Here is an 18831-nt window from a genome sequence, read left to right as displayed (position 1 = left end):
AGAGAGTGGCAACTGCTGGGATGGACCAGTGTGAGACCTTGTGGGGGAAGCTAGGAAGCCTGGAGGATATTGTGGGGGGAGCCAGGACATTGACGTTCTATTTGTATGTTTGGCTCTGGCCATACCCTCCCATCTCCAGAAGAAGAGGCTGTGCATTAGAGAAAAAACAGCAACAGGAGAACCACAACACAGAGCCAGGAGGCAGTGGGAAGATTTTACTAACTGCACAACACACAACTTTCCCAGGCCCCTGTGGGTGCCAGCATGCCCTTCAGCCATCAGGCCCCAGCAGTGCCCCTTGCTCCTGCACCCACTCGGGACTCTCGCCGGTAGGGAGGACTGGGCTGACAGTGTCATGGGTGGGAGAGCCAGGGTCAGGGTGGGACTCAGAGCTGGGGTCAGGGCTGGGCACAGGATCCGGGTCGGGGCTGGGACCAGATCTGTGATCAGGGCTGGCTCCAAGGTCGGAATTGGCATTGTGCCCAGGCTCAGGGTCAGAAGATTTGACAGAATCAGGGGTGGGGGTAGATCCAGAGCCAGGGATGGCTTTGGGGTTGGGATTGGGGGGGGAGCCCAGCGCAGAGCCAGGGTCAGGGTCAAGGCTAGAGCTGGGGCCAGGGCTGAGGCCCAGGCCTGAACCCAGCACAGAGACAGCATCAGGACCCAGAAGGGAGATCTGCCCCGGCCTCAACATCGAAGCGGGGCTGAGGCCCAAACCGGCGGCAGCCGCAGCAGCTGCAGCGGCTGCGCCCTCATGCACCCGCTTATGCTTGGTGAGGCTGGAGGCTTGGCCGAAGGCCTTGCCGCAGAGCTGGCAGCGGTAGGGGCGCTCGCCCGAATGCACGTGCAGGTGTTGCAGCAGCGCCGAACTCTGCCCAAAGGCCTTGGAGCAGTGGGGACAGGCGTAGGGCCGCTCGCCTGTGTGGATGCGCAGGTGATGCTGCAGGTTGGAACTCTGGCCGAAGGCCTTGCCGCAGTGGGGGCAGCGGTAGGGGCGCTCGGCCGTGTGTGTGCGCTGGTGCTGCAGCAGCGCCGAGCTCTGGCCGAAGGCCTTGCCGCACTGCGGGCACGGGTACGGCCGCTCACCCGTGTGCGTGCGCAGGTGCTTAAGCAGCGCCGAGCCCTGCCCGAAGCCCTTGGCACACACCGGGCACTTGTGCGGCCGCGGGCCGCCGTGCGTGCGCAGGTGCTGCGCCAGCAGCGAACCGTGCCCGAAGGCTTTGCCGCACACGGGGCAGTGGTGCGGCTTCTCGCCGCTGTGGCTGCTGCGGTGCTTGAGCAGCGTGGAGCGCCAGCCAAAGGCCTTGCCGCACGCCGCGCACTGGTAGGGCCGCGCGCCTGTGTGGATGCCGCGGTGCTGAGCCAGCGTGGCGCCGTGGCTGAACGACTTGCCGCAGTCGGGGCAGCGGTAAGGCTTCTCGCCGCTGTGGGTGCGGCGGTGCTGGCTCAGACCCGAGCTGCGGCGGAAGGCTCGCCCGCAATCCGGGCAGGAGAAGGGCCGGGGCGGGCTGGCAGGTGCAGGGAGCACCGCGGGGCCGGCAGCCAGGACCTCGGGGGTGGCAGTGAGGTCGGACGAGAGGGGGTCCAGGTCTGGGGTGGCAGCGGGACTGAGGGTGTCGCTGTTAGGGTCGAGAACCAGGGGGACGGGGCCGATGACGTCTGGGTCGTCAAAACTTGAAGACATGGGGTCGAGATCTTGGGGATCCGAGTCACGGAGCCCCGAGATGGAGCTCGGAGCTTCCACATCGGGATCCAGATCCTCGGAGACAGGCTCCAGATCTTCATAGCTGGGGTCCACATCTTCAGAGACAGTGTTGAGGTCTTCCTGCTCAGGCTCTGGGTTTTCAGAAACTGGGTCCAGCTCTTCCCTCTTGGGGTCTAGGTCTTCTGAGTCGGAGTCAAGCTCTTCATAATTGGGCCTCGGGCCTTTGTGGCCTGGGTTCCTGACTAAGACCGAACGCCGCATCCTGGGTGTGGAAGTGCTGGCTGCTTCCGGAGCAGGATCTACAGGGTGAGGGCAGAAGGTGAGTGGAGGTAGGTTCTGGGGAACCAGGGATCTCTTTTGGAACCTGAGCAGGGAAGGGAGAGGGGGCCAGACCATGCCCCAGATCCCACTCCGGGGCACACACATGGATCATTCTCTTGTACTGCAGGGAGATTTTGCACTCACCCCCGCCAGGGCAGGGAGAAGAGGGACCCTGGTGGGACACGGGGAGGGTGGGGGGACTCCCTTCTCAGCCCCACACCTGGATAGAAGTCGTGGGACCCAGCACTAGAGGTCTCTAGTACCCAGCTCCATAGCTCTGCCCCTCTCTCCATCCTGGGCTCCTCCTCTCGTGGGCAGCTTGGGTCCTGTGGAGGAGAGAGAGTCTAGATACCTATCCCCTTGATCATGGCCCCTTCATGGGGAAGGGGGGGGGGTGTCTGGGTTCCTGTGCTTTCTGCTAAGTACATGGCCTGAATTCCAGTCCCATAGTTGGGGGTGGCATGTTTGGGGGTTCCTAGTAGGGAGGGCGACCCCTGGCTCACCTCCTAGAGAAGAAGCATCCTGACCTCTGAAGCCTCTATCTGGGGGAAGAGTGGGGCGGGGGCAAACAACAACTGGGACTCCTCACTGGGGGAGCGCAGAAAGACCCCTGGCTTGCTTCCTGGGGAAGAGACAACGTGAATTCCAAACCTTACAATTCTGGGGTAGGACTGAGTCAAAACACCTGTATTCTATCTTAGATAGAAGATCCTGAATGCAGATTTCTAAAGCTAGAGTGAGTGTGGGGATATAATATGTGGGACCCCTGGAGGGAGCAGGGAGACCATGGATCCATTAGCCAGGAGGGTAGGGACAGGTGTCGGTGTACCTGTTTGCCCAAGTAGATAGAAGATCCTGAATTCTACCCCCTAGCTGGGGTGGGCAAAATAATACCTGGGGCTCCTCTTGGGTTACTGGAGGGACCCTAGGCCATCTCCTAGGAAGGGGAGATCCCTGAGTGACTGACCCCACGACCGACGCACGGGAATGGGCGTCAGGAACTCTGATCCCCTCTTGGAAGGAAGATCCTGAATTCTAGCTCCATGGCTAGAGGTAGGGAGGGGGGCAGAGAAACAAGCTGGGATCCCTTCAGGGGAGCAGGAGGAACTCAGGATTACCTGAAGGGGAGGTGATGCCCACCACATGGCTAGGCCTTGGGGAGAAAACAACAAATAGATCTATTCCTGGGAGACAGGGGAGGACCTCTGGCTCTCCTTCTGGGGAGGGGGACCTCCCGAGCCACAACCTCAGAGCTGGGAGTGGGTACTCAAACAGAGAGGGCTGAGTTCCTAGTTCACCTCCTTAAATTCCACGATGGAGGGTCAGGGGACAGTGCTGAGTCCCCTCCTGGATTCCCAGGGGGCAGGGGGACCCTTAGATTCGCTCCTGAATTTCCATCTCTGAACTGCACGCTGGGAGGAGAAATAACTGGGATCCTTCTCTGAGTTCCTGGGGGGCAGGTGGAACCCTGGATCACCTCCTGCGGAAGGGGCTTCCAGAACTCTGGACCCCAAGACTGGAGAGTGAAGGGAACAATAACTGGGGTCCTGGTGGAGGGAGGGAGCCCCTGGATCCCCCTCTTGAGGATGGGCCTCCTGAACTCCCTACCCCAGGCTGAAGGGTGAGGAGAACAATACCTGGGGCCACTTCTGGGTTCCTGGGGTGGGGGGTCTGGATCGCCTCCAGGGGAGGCGGGCGTCCTGGACTCCCGCCCCCACCCCAACTGAGGGGTTCTCCCCCCACCCCCCTACCTCCCGATTGACGGCGCCCAGCTCGGGCCGGGCCCTCCCCCGGGGCCGCAGCGGCGGAACCGGCGCGCTAGGCCCGCGGGTCGCGCGGCCCCCTCCCATCGCGCCGGCGTCTCTGCTCTCCCGGGCCGGGGCTGGCGGCGCGCGAGGCTAGGGAGGGGGGTGGACAGAGGTCGCCCAGGGCCGCGCCCCGCGTCGGGGCCCCCCGCCCGCCCGCCCCCTCACCCCCGCCCCATCGCGGCCACCGCCCGCCCGACCAGCTCACGGGGACACTCACCCGGCGCCCCTCGCCCCAGCCCGGCCCGCCGCGCCCGCCGGCGCCCCCAGGGCCCGCAGGAAGCCCCCCGCCCGCCAGCCCCGCCGGCGGCCCCCTCGGCCCTGCGGCCCCGCCAAGCGCTCCCAGGGAGAGAGAGGGGCCGGCCGAGGGCCGCAGCGGGAGCTGCTGGGACTTGTAGTTCGCCCGCGTCCGCCTCGGCCGTCGCCATCGCTGCCCCCGCCTCCCCCCGGGCCAGCCTTTGTCCCGGCCCGGCCACCCGGCCGCGCGGCCGCGCCTTTGTCTGCGCCGCGCCCCGCCCGCGCTGTCCCCGCCGCGGCCTCTCCTCTTCTGCGTCTCTCTCAGCCGCTCTCGATCCCTCTCCGCCTCTTCCTGTCTCTCTCTGTTCCTTCTCTGTCGCTCTGTCCCTCTATTTCTATGTCTCTCTCCATTTCAATCTCTTTGCCTCTCTTGCCCTCACTTTTTCTGCCTCTGTCCCTCTGTGTCTCTATCCTCTTCTCTCTCCCTGTCTCTGCCTCCTGCCCAGGTCTCTGACTCTCTCTGGTTTCAAGAAACACCGAACATTCTCTCTCTGTCTTGCAGACTGGCAACGCACATCAGCATAGTCAAGACGCTGAGAATTTACAAACTTGTGTATCTTTGCTCAGTCCAGCATTTCCCTCTAAGACTCCTCCTCCAAGGAAAAGAGTTGGGAATACTGAGTGTTTCCTCCTCCTCCTCCCTGGTCACGCACCGCTGTCACTGGTGGACTCCCCGTGCCTGATGCTCTGAAGCCTAGACCAGATCTGGGAAGCACTCTGGGCAGACTTTACCTGGAGACACAGATCCCTGTGAGAAGGGAGTGAAATACAGCCACGGCAGCTGGCAGCTGGGCTGTGTGATGTTCTTCCCTGAACATAAACAACGATCCCAGAATATAAACAATGATCACACAAGGCCGCTCTGTGACCGCGTCTGAGCGGAGATAGACACAAGGCCACTCTACAACCACAAAAATGAATACACACCCCCTCCTCTCCCCTGCCAACTAACTCAGATGACCGCCGCTTCTTCCCAATGACTGCCGCATGTCCATCCTCCCACTTCTGAGATAAGAATCACTAAAATACCCAGTCCCAGTCGCCGATCTGCTCCCTGCTTGCTGACAGCACCAGGCTAGAACTGCTTCTACTCTCCTCTTCTTAAAATTACCCAGCACAAGCCTGAATCCTATAAGATGCCCTCCTGTCCCCCAACTCTTCTGGAGATGCCCCATGGTTCCCCGCTATGGGATCTTCCTTGCTGCACAAGCTAAAAAAATTTTTTTGACTACAGGTGTGCTTCTGATGGTCTTTGACTGGTGAATTTGGACAACACCTACCCTTGCATGCAAATCAGGCCTCCAGGAGACTTCGCTCTTCCTTCCAGGACCTTCTAGATCTGGGCTGAACTTGTGGCCTGAGACCTGCTTTCCAGCTCTCTGTGGAGAAGCCAGCAGCAGATCTGAGAGACTTGAGACTGCAATTGGATTATGTTGCTTGCTCTTCATCCTGCTGGATGATCCCATTACAAATAATACTTGTAATGACAGCTGTCACTTCAGTCTGCCCACTATGTCTCTCAGCACCTTGCTTTCCCTTTGTGGAGCCCCCTCCACTACTCCAGCTGGAACCGTGTCTAACTCGTGCCCCCCCATACCATGCGATCTAAACTTACCAACCCAAGAACCCCACCCCCTGGCCACAGTGAGGTCTGGGATGAAGCCATGAAGTTGGAGAATCTCTTTCTTCCTTTGGGATCATGAGCTGTTTATAGGCTTCATTCTGCCTGCACCCACATTCCTCAGTTGTCTGGAAGAACAGTCTGCAGATTGAAGCCAATCTATACCAGGATGTAGAGGTGAGAGACAGAGAGACAGCTCTAGCTATGTTGGTTGAGCTCTTGGACATAGCCATACCCGAAGCCAGAAGCCCACAGTATCACGAGCCAACAAATTTCCTGGGTATTTGAGCTAGTTTAGTGGGTTTCTGTCTCTTGCAGTCATGACAGTCTTGACTAATTTAGACATGATTTCTAGAAAAGGGAAGGGTATTGAAGGAAATAACTTAATATGTGAAATTGGCTGAACAAAGGTGAAGTGGAGGGCCGGGGCCACCTTGACATATATATTCATTATGAAGTGAATAGGGCTTCAAGACTTGTGCAGTGCACAGCCTCCCCAGATATATGTGGCAGCCCTGTAGAAGGGCCTTGCTCAGGAAACCAGAAATCTGTTATGTTGAAGAAAAATAGCCGATTAAATTGTTGCCCATTTTATCTTCGCACTCTGTGTGTCACCTGAGACTGTGGCTCGAGCGGTTTTGGAGGAAAATATCAGGATGTTGGAATATGTGGGAGCTTTCATGAAGTCTTTGGCAAGGTCTTATAAGATAGACACAAGCTACCTCTATGTGCTCCTTTTTTTTATACATTTATTTATTTGGCTGCACTGGGTCTTTACTGCTGCACATGGGCAGTACTCTTTGTCACGGTGCATGGGCTTCTCACTGCAGTGGCTTCTCTTGTTGTGGAGCACGAGCTCTAGATGTGCAGGCTTCAGTAGTTGTGGCTTGCGGACTCAGTAGTTGTGGCTCGCGGGCTCTAGAGCACAGGCTCAGTAATTGTGGCGCATGGGCTTAGTTGCTCCACAGCATGTGGGATCTTCCTGGACCAGGGCTCAAACCCGTGTCCCCTGCACTGGCAGGCGGCTTCTTAACCACTGTGCCACCAGGGAAGTCCCTATGAGCACCTTCTTAAAGCAGAGTCTAGCACCTGCTCAATTTTGTGAGATTGCTAGGGCTGAATTCTCTGCCCCAAGCTAAAAGAGGAAGTTAGTACTGAGATGGGGAGATAAGATTGGGATTATCAGAGATCTGGTGGTCTCTTAATGCCTCAGCCTTTCAAGCATTGGACACTCAACACTGCCTGTCTGTTAGGCACAATTACCCTCATTGGGAAGAGCCTATTGGCTGAGTCTTTCTGCCCTCTAGATTGTAACCTGGGGCAAGATAGATGCTATGGGGCTGGGCAGGCACAGGTCTGTTGCTAGGAGACAGGATCCAGCAAGACTGGGCTCCAGACTCCAAGATCCTGGTGAGGTCTGGGGAACCAAATCACCCAGGCATCCAATCACAGCATTCCATCCCTCTGGGCACAGTGATTGGTTCACAGATGGCCATGTGACTCAAATGGGCCAGTTGGAGGGTTGTTAAATTCTAACGTGAGGAGTTGCAGGGAAGACCTCCACCCCTTCCTTTGGGGGTTTAATCATTAGGATTTGGGTTTTGTTTTGTATTGTTTTTGCTTTTGTTTTTTGCCACTGTTTGAACTGAGAGGCGGCAAGGGAGAGAGCATGCCTGATGAGGAATTAGCAGGCTTGATGTTAGACCTAATTACAGACTTTTCTTGTTTCTAAGTCAATAAAATCCCTTTCTGCTTGAGCAGATACAGCTGGGTTTCTGACACTTGCAACAAAAATACCCAAGACATTAACAAAATTTAGGCACTGTTTATTGAGCTGCAGCCAAGTGCGAGGCCCTGTTTTAAGAATGGTATATGCGGGCTTCCCTGGTGGCGCAGTGGTTGAGAGTCCGCCTGCCAATGCAGGAGACACGGGCTCGTGTCCCGGTCCGGGAGGATCCCACATGCCGCGGAGCGGCTGGGCCCGTGAGCCATGGCCGCTGAGCCTGCGCGTCCGGAGCCTGTGTTCCGCAACGGGAGAGGCCACAACAGTGAGAGGCCCGTGTACCGCAAAAAAAAAAAAAAAAGAAAGAAAGAAAAGAATTCGCCTGCCAATGCAGGGGACACGGGTTTGAGCCCTGGTCCAGGAAGATCCCACATGCTGTGGAGCAACTAAGCCTATGCGCCACAACTACTGAGCCTGTGCTCTAGAGCCCGCGAGCCACAACTACTGAGTCCGCGTGCCACAACTACTGAAGCCCACGCGCCTAGAGCCCGTGCTCCACAAGGGAAGCCACCGCAATGAGAAGCCTGCACACTGCAATGAAGAGTAGCCCCCGCTTGCTGCAACTAGAGAAAGCCTGCGCGCAGCAACAAAGACCCAATGCAGCCAAAATAACATAAATAAATAAATTTATATATATATAAAAGAATGGTACACGCACATTTTATTTACTCCTTGTAACCACCCCATGAAGGAGGAACTGTTGCCATCCCCATTTTACAGATGAGGAAAGTGAGGGTCAGAGCATGAAATCATTTGCCTAGGGACAGAAAAAGACAAGTCTGCTGCTTAGCAATGATTACCATTGATAAAATGTTTTCCTTTAAAAATTAATCTGTTTTCCCATGTTCAATCCTATTTTACTCATCTTATTTCATAAGTCTTTTTAGTTTTTGTCGTCCATATGAAATGCCTTTTCTGGGGGGGTAAGTGAGATATAGGAGGGATAGACATAAATCCATAGAATACATCCAGAATCATCATAATGCAGTGTCTTTCTGTACTGAAGACATCTTGAGTAAAGTTTCTGTTTTTTCCTGGCAACGCATCCTGGGGCTGGTCAGTTCCATTGTTAGAAAATGCTTCAAGTTGTGCTGAAATCTGTTTCCTTGTAACTCCTACCCATTATTTCTCATCTGATCTCTCGGTTGTTTAAACCATTCCTAGAACCAGGCAGGAGTACATATAATCCTGCAACTGGAGCTACATGGAATCAAAGCAACCTTTCTGAGCTTCCTGGCAGGCAAGGCAAAAAGGAAAAGCTTTTTGTACATGTAGTCTGGTCAACAAGCAGACCGGCTTTACCAGGAGAGACTAATTTGATCCTAGGAATCATTGTAGGATGGGTTTATTGCAGTGGTTCTCAACCAGGGGCAACTTTTCCCCCCAAGGGACATTTGGCAATGTCTGGAGACAATTTTGGTTGTCACAACCGGGCGGGGGAGAAGGAATGTGCTACTGGCAGGTAGTGGGTAGAGGTCAGGGATGATGCCAAGCATCCTACAATGCACAAGACAGCCTCCAACCGCAAAGAATGATCCTACCCAGAATGTCAATAGTGCCGAGATTGAGAAAGCTTGTTTTATCATGCGGTCATTCAGATGAGTGTCATCTACATCACTGGTGGAAGATGAGTGTCATCTACATCATTAGTGGAAGCAAGCAGAAGAGGTGTTCTGCCTCTAGCAGACCCTCTCATGGTCAAAACATGGATACCATGACTGCAGCCAAAAGGTCCATCTTGTCCCCGTGGGACCCAAAACTGGACTCCTCTCCTTCCTGTGGAAACGACAAGCTGGTCTCACAGATTTGCTGCCCATGGGGAAAGGGCTCCTGGCCAGGCTTGAGGTTGGCTATTAGTGGCCCACTGGATTGGGGGCCTTGCTCTTTAAAGGTCTGTCTACAGGGTCAGGGAGCCGTGTTCATGCCCTGAAACCAGATTCTCAACAGCCTGCAGAGGCAGGGCCCAGGCATGGCCACCAAGGCCCATCTTATCATCCCAGACAGATCTGGCTTCTTGGTGCTGATTCATCAGACCCCAAGAGTTCAAGGTGGAGTGCTGTCCAAGGTACTAGTCCTTGACATACTTGATGTCCTTGACATACTTACCAGCTTCAAGTCTCCACCCCATACTCCTCCTTTCCACCCTTTTCATTCTGTCTCTGGCTGAACACCTACCCCCTTGGGCCTGATCACATCCTGATGACATTTGTTGATTTGCCCCTGGACCCGGCTGTGATCTGGGGGGCCAGCTGCCCAGCCAGCCAGTGCACCATTCAGCTTCCAGGCTCTGCTCACAATAGGGGACATTGCTGGGCCATTCTCAGCATGTCCACCCTTTCATGCCCCCTCTGAGCCTCACCCAGTCTCTCAATGATTGAGCTCCATCCTACACCCTCCTTACCTTCATCCTTGGAAAGGAAGCTCTCCCTTCTTGACCCCCAGCCACACACACTAACCAGTGTGTACATTTCTCATTTGTAACAATCTAATGAGAGAGAGCTATTATTTATTTCCATTTTACAGATGAGCAAATAGAGGCTCAGAGGGGCCAAATGACTTGCCCAAGACTACTTTCCAGGACATGTAGGAGTCAGGATTTGCACTCTGTCCATTCAGCCCCAGGAGCCTACATTCTCAACCTCTTACCACGCTGCCTCCGTTCAACAGTGTAACTCCATCCTCCCACACCATTCAGAAATTTTGGCAGCGAGAATTCCCTGGCGGTCCAGTGGTTAAGACTCGGCGCTTTCACTGACGTGGACCTGGGTTCAATCCCTGGTTGAGGAAGTAAGATCCCACAAGCCCTGTGGCACAGCCAAAAAAAAAAAAAAGAAAGAAAGAAAGAAAGAAAAAAGAACTTGTGGTATCACCTGAACACGTTACAAGCGTTGGACCACCAAGGTTTTGCACAAACTGAGATGGCCTCCCTGCCCAGAGTGGGATGACACCCAGGGTCTGCAGAAGTTCAGGGCTTCTCCATGGAGTCATTCTCTGCCATACATTCTCTCACCAACCCCACAGGCACCCTATCCTCTTTCATGGCTGACTGATGGAAAGTGGTGGGATGTTGCCAAAGTGGTGTTTATTGCTGGTGTACCCATGCTGCAGCATGGGTAGGTAGGGGTCTGGGGGGCCCGAGGGTCCACCTTCCCAGCCCCACAGCCCCACTGGCGAGGGGAGCCCAGGGACACATGACTCTCCTGGAGGTCGTCCCATCTCAGCACTGCTGGGCCCTGGTACTTGAAAGCAAACTCATCCTTGTTTAGGGTTGAGAAGAAGCGCTGTCTACCCAGCGGGGGCTCCAAGTGGCTATACTTGCACTGTGGAGTCAGGGTGGGGAGCCTGGCAGGGCAGCCTGGAGGATGGCTGGCCAACCCTGGCCACCCTGTAGTTTCCGCACCACCTTGGGAACATCAAAGAGTGGGGAAGGGCTCAGCGCAGTTTGGCTGATGATTGGGTCCTGGGGAGGTGGGCAAAAGGGAACCCCAGGTTGGGCTGACCCAGGAGCTGGATGAGAAGCTGGAGAGAAAGCAGGTGGGCCCCTGGAATGACCCCAGGGCTGGGTTGACCCTAGGTGACTCTGAGCTAACCCTTGGCTTGGAGTATAACTGTGGCTGGTGATACGAAGCTGACCCTGACATGACCCTGGGGCTGAGCTAGAGATGACCTGGGGCTGGGATGACATTAAGATGAGCCTGAGCCTGGGGTGACCCTAGAGTGACCCTGAGTGGACTTGACACTAACTCTGAGCCTGACTTGATGTTATAATTTTCCTGAGATAACTCTACACTGATTTCGGGGGTTACCTGGTTAGAGAGATACCCCTTCCCCCTCCCTCACCCACTGTAGCATCTCCTCAGTCATAGAGGCTGGAGCTATTCTGTGTGGCTTCAGCACCTTCTGGTTCATGGTTAAAAAATCTGTTTCTGGAGATATGGGAGGGGTGGCTGAGCTGAGGGGCTGAGGGAGGAAAGGCAGGGCCCAGGGGGAAGGGACATGAGAGACTAAGGATGGGGTAAGGGTTCAAGGGCGACGCCTGGGCTAGTGCTGAAGTTGTCAGGGGACGAGGATGGATATGAGGCAGCGAGGACGGGGCAGCCAGGGCAGGGCTGAGGACGCCAGGGGCGGGGCAAGGGTAGACTAGCGAGGGTCGGGGGCTGGCGGGGGGAGGGGTGGGCAGGAAGAATAGTCTAGCTGGTCAGGGGGCGGAGCCAGAGTGTCGCAGAAGAGGAGGGGTAAGAGTCAGGAGAGGGCGGATATGGAGATGGGCGGGGCCAGACCAGAGGGCGGAGTCATGTAGCGGTGGGGCCATGAAGGGGTGGGGGGGGGCGTTGGGAGTCACGATCACGAGGGAGTGGGGTTGTTCAGGGTCACAGTTGGTAATCTTGGCTCATGGGGTGGGATCTAGCCCTTCAGGAGGCGGAGCCAGACTCGGGCAGGGAGCGGGGCGGGATTGGCCGGGGGCGGGACCACAGCTGTGGCAAGGGCGGGGCTTCCGAGGTGGAGCCTCGCTCACCGCCTGTGCCCTGGGGCAGGTTGCTCTGCAGCAAGTGGAGGTTGAGCGCTTTCGGCGGCTTCTGCATCCCAGGGGGTAAATAGTCTGTGCCCGTGGAGGTCTGGAAGAACTGTCCGAGCAGCGACGGCTCCCCTAGGGTTATGTGACTCTGCAATTTCTCATGAGGCACGTGGCGGCTGGGTGGCTTGGTCGCGGGCAGCGGCTGTAGGACCACATGGCATCTGGGAAGCTCCCGGTGTCAGGGATGTCCCATGGCCAGGACGGAGGGCAGAAGTGGGCGCTGTGTGACCTTGGACGGCTCACACTCTCTCTGGGTCCCACGTGATGGCGCTGGGAGTTGGTGCTGTTATCTCCGTTTACAGGCAGAACCACCGAGGTCTGGAGTGGTTAAGCGACTCACCGTATGTCACGCAAACAGATCCAGGAGATCCCCGCACACATGTCAAGCTCCCTCCCACCTCAGGGCCTTTGCACTTGCTATTATTCACTCTGCTTGGGAAGCCCTTTCTCTGATGAGCCCTGCTGCCTTCTTCCCCTTTTTGCTGACCTGGCCGTGGAAGAAGTGCATGGAGGTGGTGAGGCTGCCCGGACCAGGGCACCCATTTCCTTCCAGGATGTGCGACTCTGGAGTCTGGTCGTGGTGAAGAACAAAAGGCTCTGCCAGTGGCAGAGTAGGTCCTGAGCAGCTCTGAGAGGCTGCTGTGGGAGCGAGGGGCGGGGCAGGCAGCAGGCTCTCACCTGGCTCCCGGGCATAGAAGTGTTCACCCTTGGTGGTCCTGCCGTGGAAGAGGCCATCTCCAGGTCGAATATTCACACCGTGGTTGTGGGCTGAGGCCTGGGCCTTGTCATACCTGCAGATAAGGAGGTGGGAGGAGGACCCATCTGATCTGGGCCCTTGCAACTCCCAGGAAAAAGGAGAGAGGGACAGGCTATCTAATGGCCAAGCTGTGGGGTGCTAATCATGGGAAGTGTGGCATAATAATGGGTCTTGCCTGTGGGTGATGGAGAATTCAAAGGCACAGCATTGGCCCTAGAGCCTTAGGTGACACATCCCACATGTCGTTGAGAGCCGTTTGCCCCGTCTTAGTAGTAGGCCATGGTCCCTTCATACCTGTCTGGGGGCAAAACCTGGGGCCTGTAGGCTTGTTTCTGCTCTGCACACATGGGCCCATAGCCAATCTTGAAGTCTCCTAGTTCTATGCTGGAGGAGGCCTGTGGGAGGACAGGGGTGGGAAGGGCAAGACCACCCAGCGCCCACCTCTGCTCCTCCGCCCACCGCCCCCCCCACCGCCAGCAGCACCAGCCCAGCCTCAATTTACCCTTTTACATGTCAAGGCAGGTGGGCCTGGAAGGGCCTGGAACTGTCTCTGGTAGGAGGTGCTGTCATCCTGTCTCCTGTGCTCCCACTCCAAAAATAATAAAAAATAATGAGAACAAGGGCGTTCCTTTGTGGCCCAGTGGTTAGGGTTCTGGGCTTTCACCGCTGTGACCCGGGTTCAATCCCTGGTCGGGGAACTGAGATCCCACAAGCCGTGCAGTGTGGCCAATAACAATAATAATAATGACAACAAGAATAGCTACCAAGTTTTGAGCCCAGTACCTAGGTTAAGTGCTTTGCACCTCATTTGGGGGGCCGATATTATCCCCTCCCCACCTGAAGCCTCCTTGAAGCTCGGAGAGGTCAAATAACCTGCCAGAAATAATAGAAATTCAGAACCAGCTGGAGTCAAAGCCAACTGACAATCCGTGAACCCAGCTTGGAGGGTCTCTGACTAGTGATGTCTACCAGAAGGTCCTCTGTATCACAGAATTGGAAAATCATATGAATGATAGTGACCCTTTGTTGAGTGCTCAGTATTTCACAGGCATATTCTGCACTCGGGGCTCTTTCGGCTTCACCAGTAACTATAAAGTGGGGCCCTGTTGTTGCACCCACTTTGCAGGTGAGTGAACTGAGGCTGGGAGAGGTCGACTTGCTCAGAGTCACACAACTACTAAGGTCGCAGAGCTGGGGTGGTGGTGGGGGACACTTAGCAGATTTGTCTGACCCCAAACCAGCTTTCATGACTTCGGGCCACTGCACAGCACCCTGGAGAGATTCGGGAGACATGCCCATTGTGTGGATGCAGAAACTGAGGCTCAAGGAGCTTCCAGTGTGTCTCAGCCTCTGCACTATTGACATTTGGGGCTGGATAATTCTTTACTGTGGGAAGCTCTCCTGTGCGTGGTAGGATGTTTAGCAGCATCCCTGGCCTCCAGCCGCTCCCTGACGGTACCACCTTCTCCCCCCACACCCACATCCAGTCGTGAAGACCAAAATATGATCCCCAGGCATTGCCAAATGTCCGCTGGGGTAGGCACAGAATCCCCGCTCGCCATGAGAACCATTGTGTTGGGTAAATTGCCTAGGGTGCCCGGGCGCGCGCTCACCGAAGTGGCAGGAGGGCTCGCGGAGCTTCTGGCAAATGTCGTGGAGTGAGAAGAAATCCTGGTGCGCGCTGGGCAGGATGGGCAGCTTGGCTCCGTCGCAGGATGGCACCGAGTCGCGGTCGAAGATGAGGCGCGCGCCGCGGATCTGCTCGCTGGCACGCTCCGGAAGCGCCGGCCTGCCGAAGTGGGCGCGCGCGGTGGAGAGGCCTGTGCGGGCGCGGGAGTCCGCGTGCGAGTGCAGGTTGCTGGCCTGCATGGCGAGCGTGCGCTCCCGTGCCAGTTCCCGCTCCCGCTCCCTTGACAGCAGCGGTGACGCGGGCGCATATGCGCAGTGCGACTCCGACAGGAGCTCCTGGCCGGCCCAGCGCGCGTCCTGTTGGGAGAGGGACGCGCGGGGCGGCGGCTGGCACAGCGGCCCACGGGTAACGTTCCGGTAGGCGGGAAAGTCCCGGTGCGACGTGGACTGCTTGGCGTCCACGTGCAGCCGCGGGTCGGGCCCCAGCGCAAAGTGCGAGGCCTTGAGGAATTCCAGCCAGGACATTGGGCACGGCAGGAGGGGTCCCGCGGCCATCGCGGGACGCAGCGCCACCTGTGAGGGCGCGGAGAAGGGACTGAGCAGGTGCCCACGGGGTCAGTGCTGCCGTTTACTCCTTTCTCTGTGCCAGGCACTGGACATCATAAGAAACCGGTGTAGGGGATTCCCTGGTGGCCTAGTGGTTAGGACTCCGGGCTTTCACTGTGGGGCTCGGGTTCAGTCCCTGGTCAGGAAACTGAGATCTCGGAAGCCGGTTGGCATGGCCAAAAAAAGGAAAAAAGAAAAAAAAGAAACAGGTGTAGCCCCTCTGCCTGCCCCCAGGGAAAGTAGAGCTATAAGTCATCACTCATATGGCACTTATAGTGTGCCAGGCACGGTTCTAGGCCCCTAGAGGGGGTCCATCATTAACAGACCAAGAGCCTTGCTCTTGTGGAGATGGTAATGGGGCCCAGAGGGGACAAACAATAGTGTATAAATGTAATCACATCACTTGCAGAGTCAGTTACAAGCTGATAAGTGCTGTGGGGAAAAATGTCACACAGGGTAGAAGGATGGGGTTTCGGGTGGAAGGGTTGTAGTTTTAAATAGTCAGGGAAGGCATCACTGAGATGATAGTTGAGCAAAGAACTGGAAAGAGGGGCAATGGGGCATTTGGGTATCTGGGGGTAAGAGCATTCTGGGCAGAAGAAACAGCAGGTGCAAAGGCCCTGAGGCTGGTGCAGAGAAACAGGAAGAGCTGTAGAATTAACCACTGCATTTGACAGTTTGCTGCCGGAATCCATTCTCCTCACTCTCAGTCAGTTTTCAAGGCCATGGCTCTCCACTCCTTCATGTCTGGGAACCCACTTCTGTCTCTCTGCGCAACAGTGGCCACTGTCCCATCTCTGCCACACACCCCCTCACTGGTTTTCCTGCCCTCTGCAGTTGTCCCAGGTCCTGACTATTCTTTCTGTCCTCAAGCTGTTTGAGGTTTACACACCTCCTACTCATTTCTCTGGGCTTTTAGCTCCAGGCTCCCAGCATCCCACTTAGCCGACTGCGACTTTCTGGTCTTTGCTCAGAGCTGAGGTGTCTCCCTCACCCTCCTCTCTGCACCTTAGAGACCAGACCCTTGGATGCCACCAGCACCCCTGGCTCATCCTCACCTCCTGTGGGAGGCCCTCCTGGATCACTTCAGCCCACAGCTACTTGCTCATGCCAATCTCTTTAGAAAACACATATCAAAGGTTTTAACGAAACCACAGTGGTTTTTTTTCTTTTTTCTATCATTTCACCACCTAAAATAAAATACTTGAGGGTCAAGAAGATTTCAGATAATCTGTGGGAGAATCTGACAACTGAAATGACTAGCCGGGTCACCTTGGAATAAGTAACTGGGCTCCTGTGAGCTTCATTTTGTTTCCTGATCAGGGATGAGGAGACTGTACTTACCTCGAGGGGGGGGGCATGGGGGCTAATGAGTCTTAGAAGATGCGCTTGGCATGGGCCTGACCCTTGAGACTCCCTCTGTCCCCGGTCTCCCAGAGGATACTCAGATGTTCCATCTGAGTCTGCATCCAAATGTGGTCCAGCCCTGCCCACTGTGACCCAATAAGCTGCCTGGGACAACGTTATCACAGTGGCCCCCAGAAACTCTGGGGGGGGGCAACGGGAGGAAAATCAGGAGTGAGGCCAGAGGATCTTGCCTCCTGAGAGCTCAAGGGAGCCTGGCCAGTGACTTGACTTCTCGAAGACTCAGTTTTATCATCTGGAAAACGGGGCTGGGAACGGCAACCACTTCAGCGTGGAGGATTTGATGTCAGAGGCCACTGATGTCCATTATCCCCATTTCCCCAGGTTTTCCTCCTTGTCTGCTTTCTAACACTCTTCTGCACAGGATAGGCCAAACTGTCTGAGTCACTGTACCGCTTAATGCCACTCCAGGGCTCATATACCTGCCATGTAGCCTTAGAGACATCTGTGCTCTCCACCTCCAGCCCCAAGACCACCAGGGACACACATGTATTTGAACACATAGGGCTTGTTACTTGTTGCAGCGGGGAGGGCATACTCTATGGACCTATCAGACTTGGGCTTGTCTTAGGTGCTTCCTGGGAGGTTTCAGTAAGCGGGGCTTTGCTCTGTGTTGGATGCTTTTACCGGTCGGAAATTTGACTTCCTTTTTTTGAGATGTTCCGACAAATAAAGATAATATATAAAAACATCAGGACAGGGAAGTGGGGGTGGGGAGATGAGAAGCTGATGCTTAATGGGGACAGAGTTTCAGTTTGGGAAGATGAGAGAGTTCTGGAGATGATGGTGGGGATGGTTGCCCGACAGTGTGAATGTGCTTAATGCCACTGAGCACTTAAAGATGTTTAAAATGGTCAGTTTTATGTATATTTTACCACAATACAAAAAAAAAATTTTAAAGGAGAAAGCAGGGCTTCCCTGGTGGCGCAGTGGTTGAGAGTCCGCCTGCCGATGCAGGGGACACGGGTTCGTGCCCCGGTCCGGGAAGATCCCACATGCCGCGGAGCGGCTGGGCCCGTGAGCCATGGCCGCTGAGCCTGCGCGTCTGGAGCCTGTGCTCTGCAATGGGAGAGGCCACAACAGTGAGAGGCCCGCGTACCGCAAAAAAAAAAAAAAAAAAGGAGAAAGCAGTTTCTTAAAGAAAAAAACAACAACTAACAAACAGATGAAATAAAAACATAAGAGTGGTGAACCTGTCCCAGTTCATGGTGCCCTAAATCACCTACTGAATGGGATCTTCCCCTCCTTCCTCCCTCCTTCCCTCCCTCCCACCATCCCTCTCCTCTCCCTTCTTTCCTCCCTCCCTCCCTCCTTCCTTCCTCTCTCCCTCTCTTTCTTCTTTCCTTTCCATATAGTTGACATAACACTGTGTGAGTTTAAGGTATACAACATACCGATTTTTGATACATTTCTATTGCAACATGGTTGCTATTGTAGCCTTAGCCAACACCTCTATGGTGTCACATAACTATCACTTTTTTCTAGGTCTGAAACAATTAACATCTGATCTCTTGGCGGGTTTAATGTTTATAATAGAGTCTTCTGGTCTGTCGTCCCTGTACTTTGAATTTGAGCTCCAGGACTTATGTACTCAGTGGGTTCCTTTTCACTAAATTCAAGCAAAATGTTGTTTTGTCCACTGGGTCGAGGTCCCATTACCTGCTCCCTAGCCCAGGGCTCTGCTGAGGGCTTTGGCCCAGCCAGGTTGATGCAAATATACATTTTCCCTGACTGCTGGGAAAAGGAGGACCCAGGAGGGTGTAGATCCTGGATGCTGTCAGGAAGCAAGGGGGAGAGGTAACACTCTTACAGAGAAACAATAATTTTGATCACGAAGTCTAAGGAATGAAGTTAAGATTAAAGCAGCGATTGGCAAAGACACAGAAGTCATTTAGATTAGCCAGGAAATGTCTGGTCACTGTTGTGATCTGACAATGTTCATGTTTTGTCTGTGTTCAGACATCATGATGGAGTGGGCTTGTTTTGTCTTGTTCCACCACGGTCACAGAGTGGCCTTGTCCAATGTGGGCGTTCTGTGAAATTATTTGTGTCCAGCAGGAGAACACCAGCGCCTAGCTGTGATCACCAGGCCAGGCCCTAGCAACCACAAGGCCAGCTGTGAATGCCAGGCCAGTTCCTGTCTCTTTCCCAAAGGTCAAGCTCAGCCCCAACCCGATGGTGGCAGACACTGGGAGGGCGGGGCCCTGCCCACAAGACTCACCGCTGTCTCCTTGGTGCCTAGAATGGAGCCTGGTGCACAGTAGGCATCAGAGAAATGCCTTGTGTTTTTACAAGTTCCATGGGGA

At 55.2% G+C, this 18831-nt stretch overlaps 2 protein-coding genes across 5 annotated transcripts; both read right to left on the bottom strand.

Annotated features, from left to right (window-relative positions):
* Positions 1 to 195: 195 nt before the first annotated feature.
* ZNF358 (zinc finger protein 358) lies at positions 196 to 4594 on the bottom strand. 4 transcript variants are annotated; one of them, XM_082620242.1, is made up of 3 exons: positions 4052 to 4594; positions 2247 to 2352; positions 196 to 2004 (listed from the first exon to the last, which is right to left on the bottom strand). In XM_082620242.1, the coding sequence occupies exons 2-3, from the start codon at positions 2317 to 2319 to the stop codon at positions 272 to 274; spliced, it is 1806 nt and encodes a 601-aa protein (XP_082476368.1). In that variant the 5' UTR covers positions 2320 to 2352; positions 4052 to 4594; the 3' UTR covers positions 196 to 271. The 4 variants fall into 4 exon arrangements, with proteins under 4 accessions (XP_082476368.1, XP_082476367.1, XP_082476369.1 ...); XM_082620241.1 differs by lacking the exon at positions 4052 to 4594 and adding an exon at positions 3664 to 3891; XM_082620243.1 differs by lacking the exon at positions 4052 to 4594 and adding an exon at positions 2530 to 2646.
* Positions 4595 to 4773: 179 nt separating this feature from the next.
* On the bottom strand, positions 4774 to 15061 carry SAXO5 (stabilizer of axonemal microtubules 5; the record flags this gene model as incomplete). The annotated part of the gene is made up of 12 exons (XM_082623232.1): positions 14387 to 15061; positions 13368 to 13454; positions 13160 to 13260; positions 12787 to 12899; positions 12596 to 12705; positions 12049 to 12250; positions 11373 to 11458; positions 10630 to 10852; positions 9708 to 9769; positions 9246 to 9308; positions 5409 to 5507; positions 4774 to 4860 (listed from the first exon to the last, which is right to left on the bottom strand). The coding sequence occupies exons 1-12, from the start codon at positions 15047 to 15049 to the stop codon at positions 4774 to 4776; spliced, it is 1896 nt and encodes a 631-aa protein (XP_082479358.1). The 5' UTR covers positions 15050 to 15061.
* Positions 15062 to 18831: the final 3770 nt, after the last annotated feature.

The sequence above is a fragment of the Mesoplodon mirus genome (assembly GCF_964341445.2).
Source record: "Mesoplodon mirus genome assembly, chromosome: 5".
In the NCBI taxonomy this organism is placed as follows: Eukaryota; Metazoa; Chordata; class Mammalia; order Artiodactyla; family Ziphiidae; genus Mesoplodon; species Mesoplodon mirus.
This window is presented reverse-complemented; position numbering and strand designations above follow the sequence as displayed.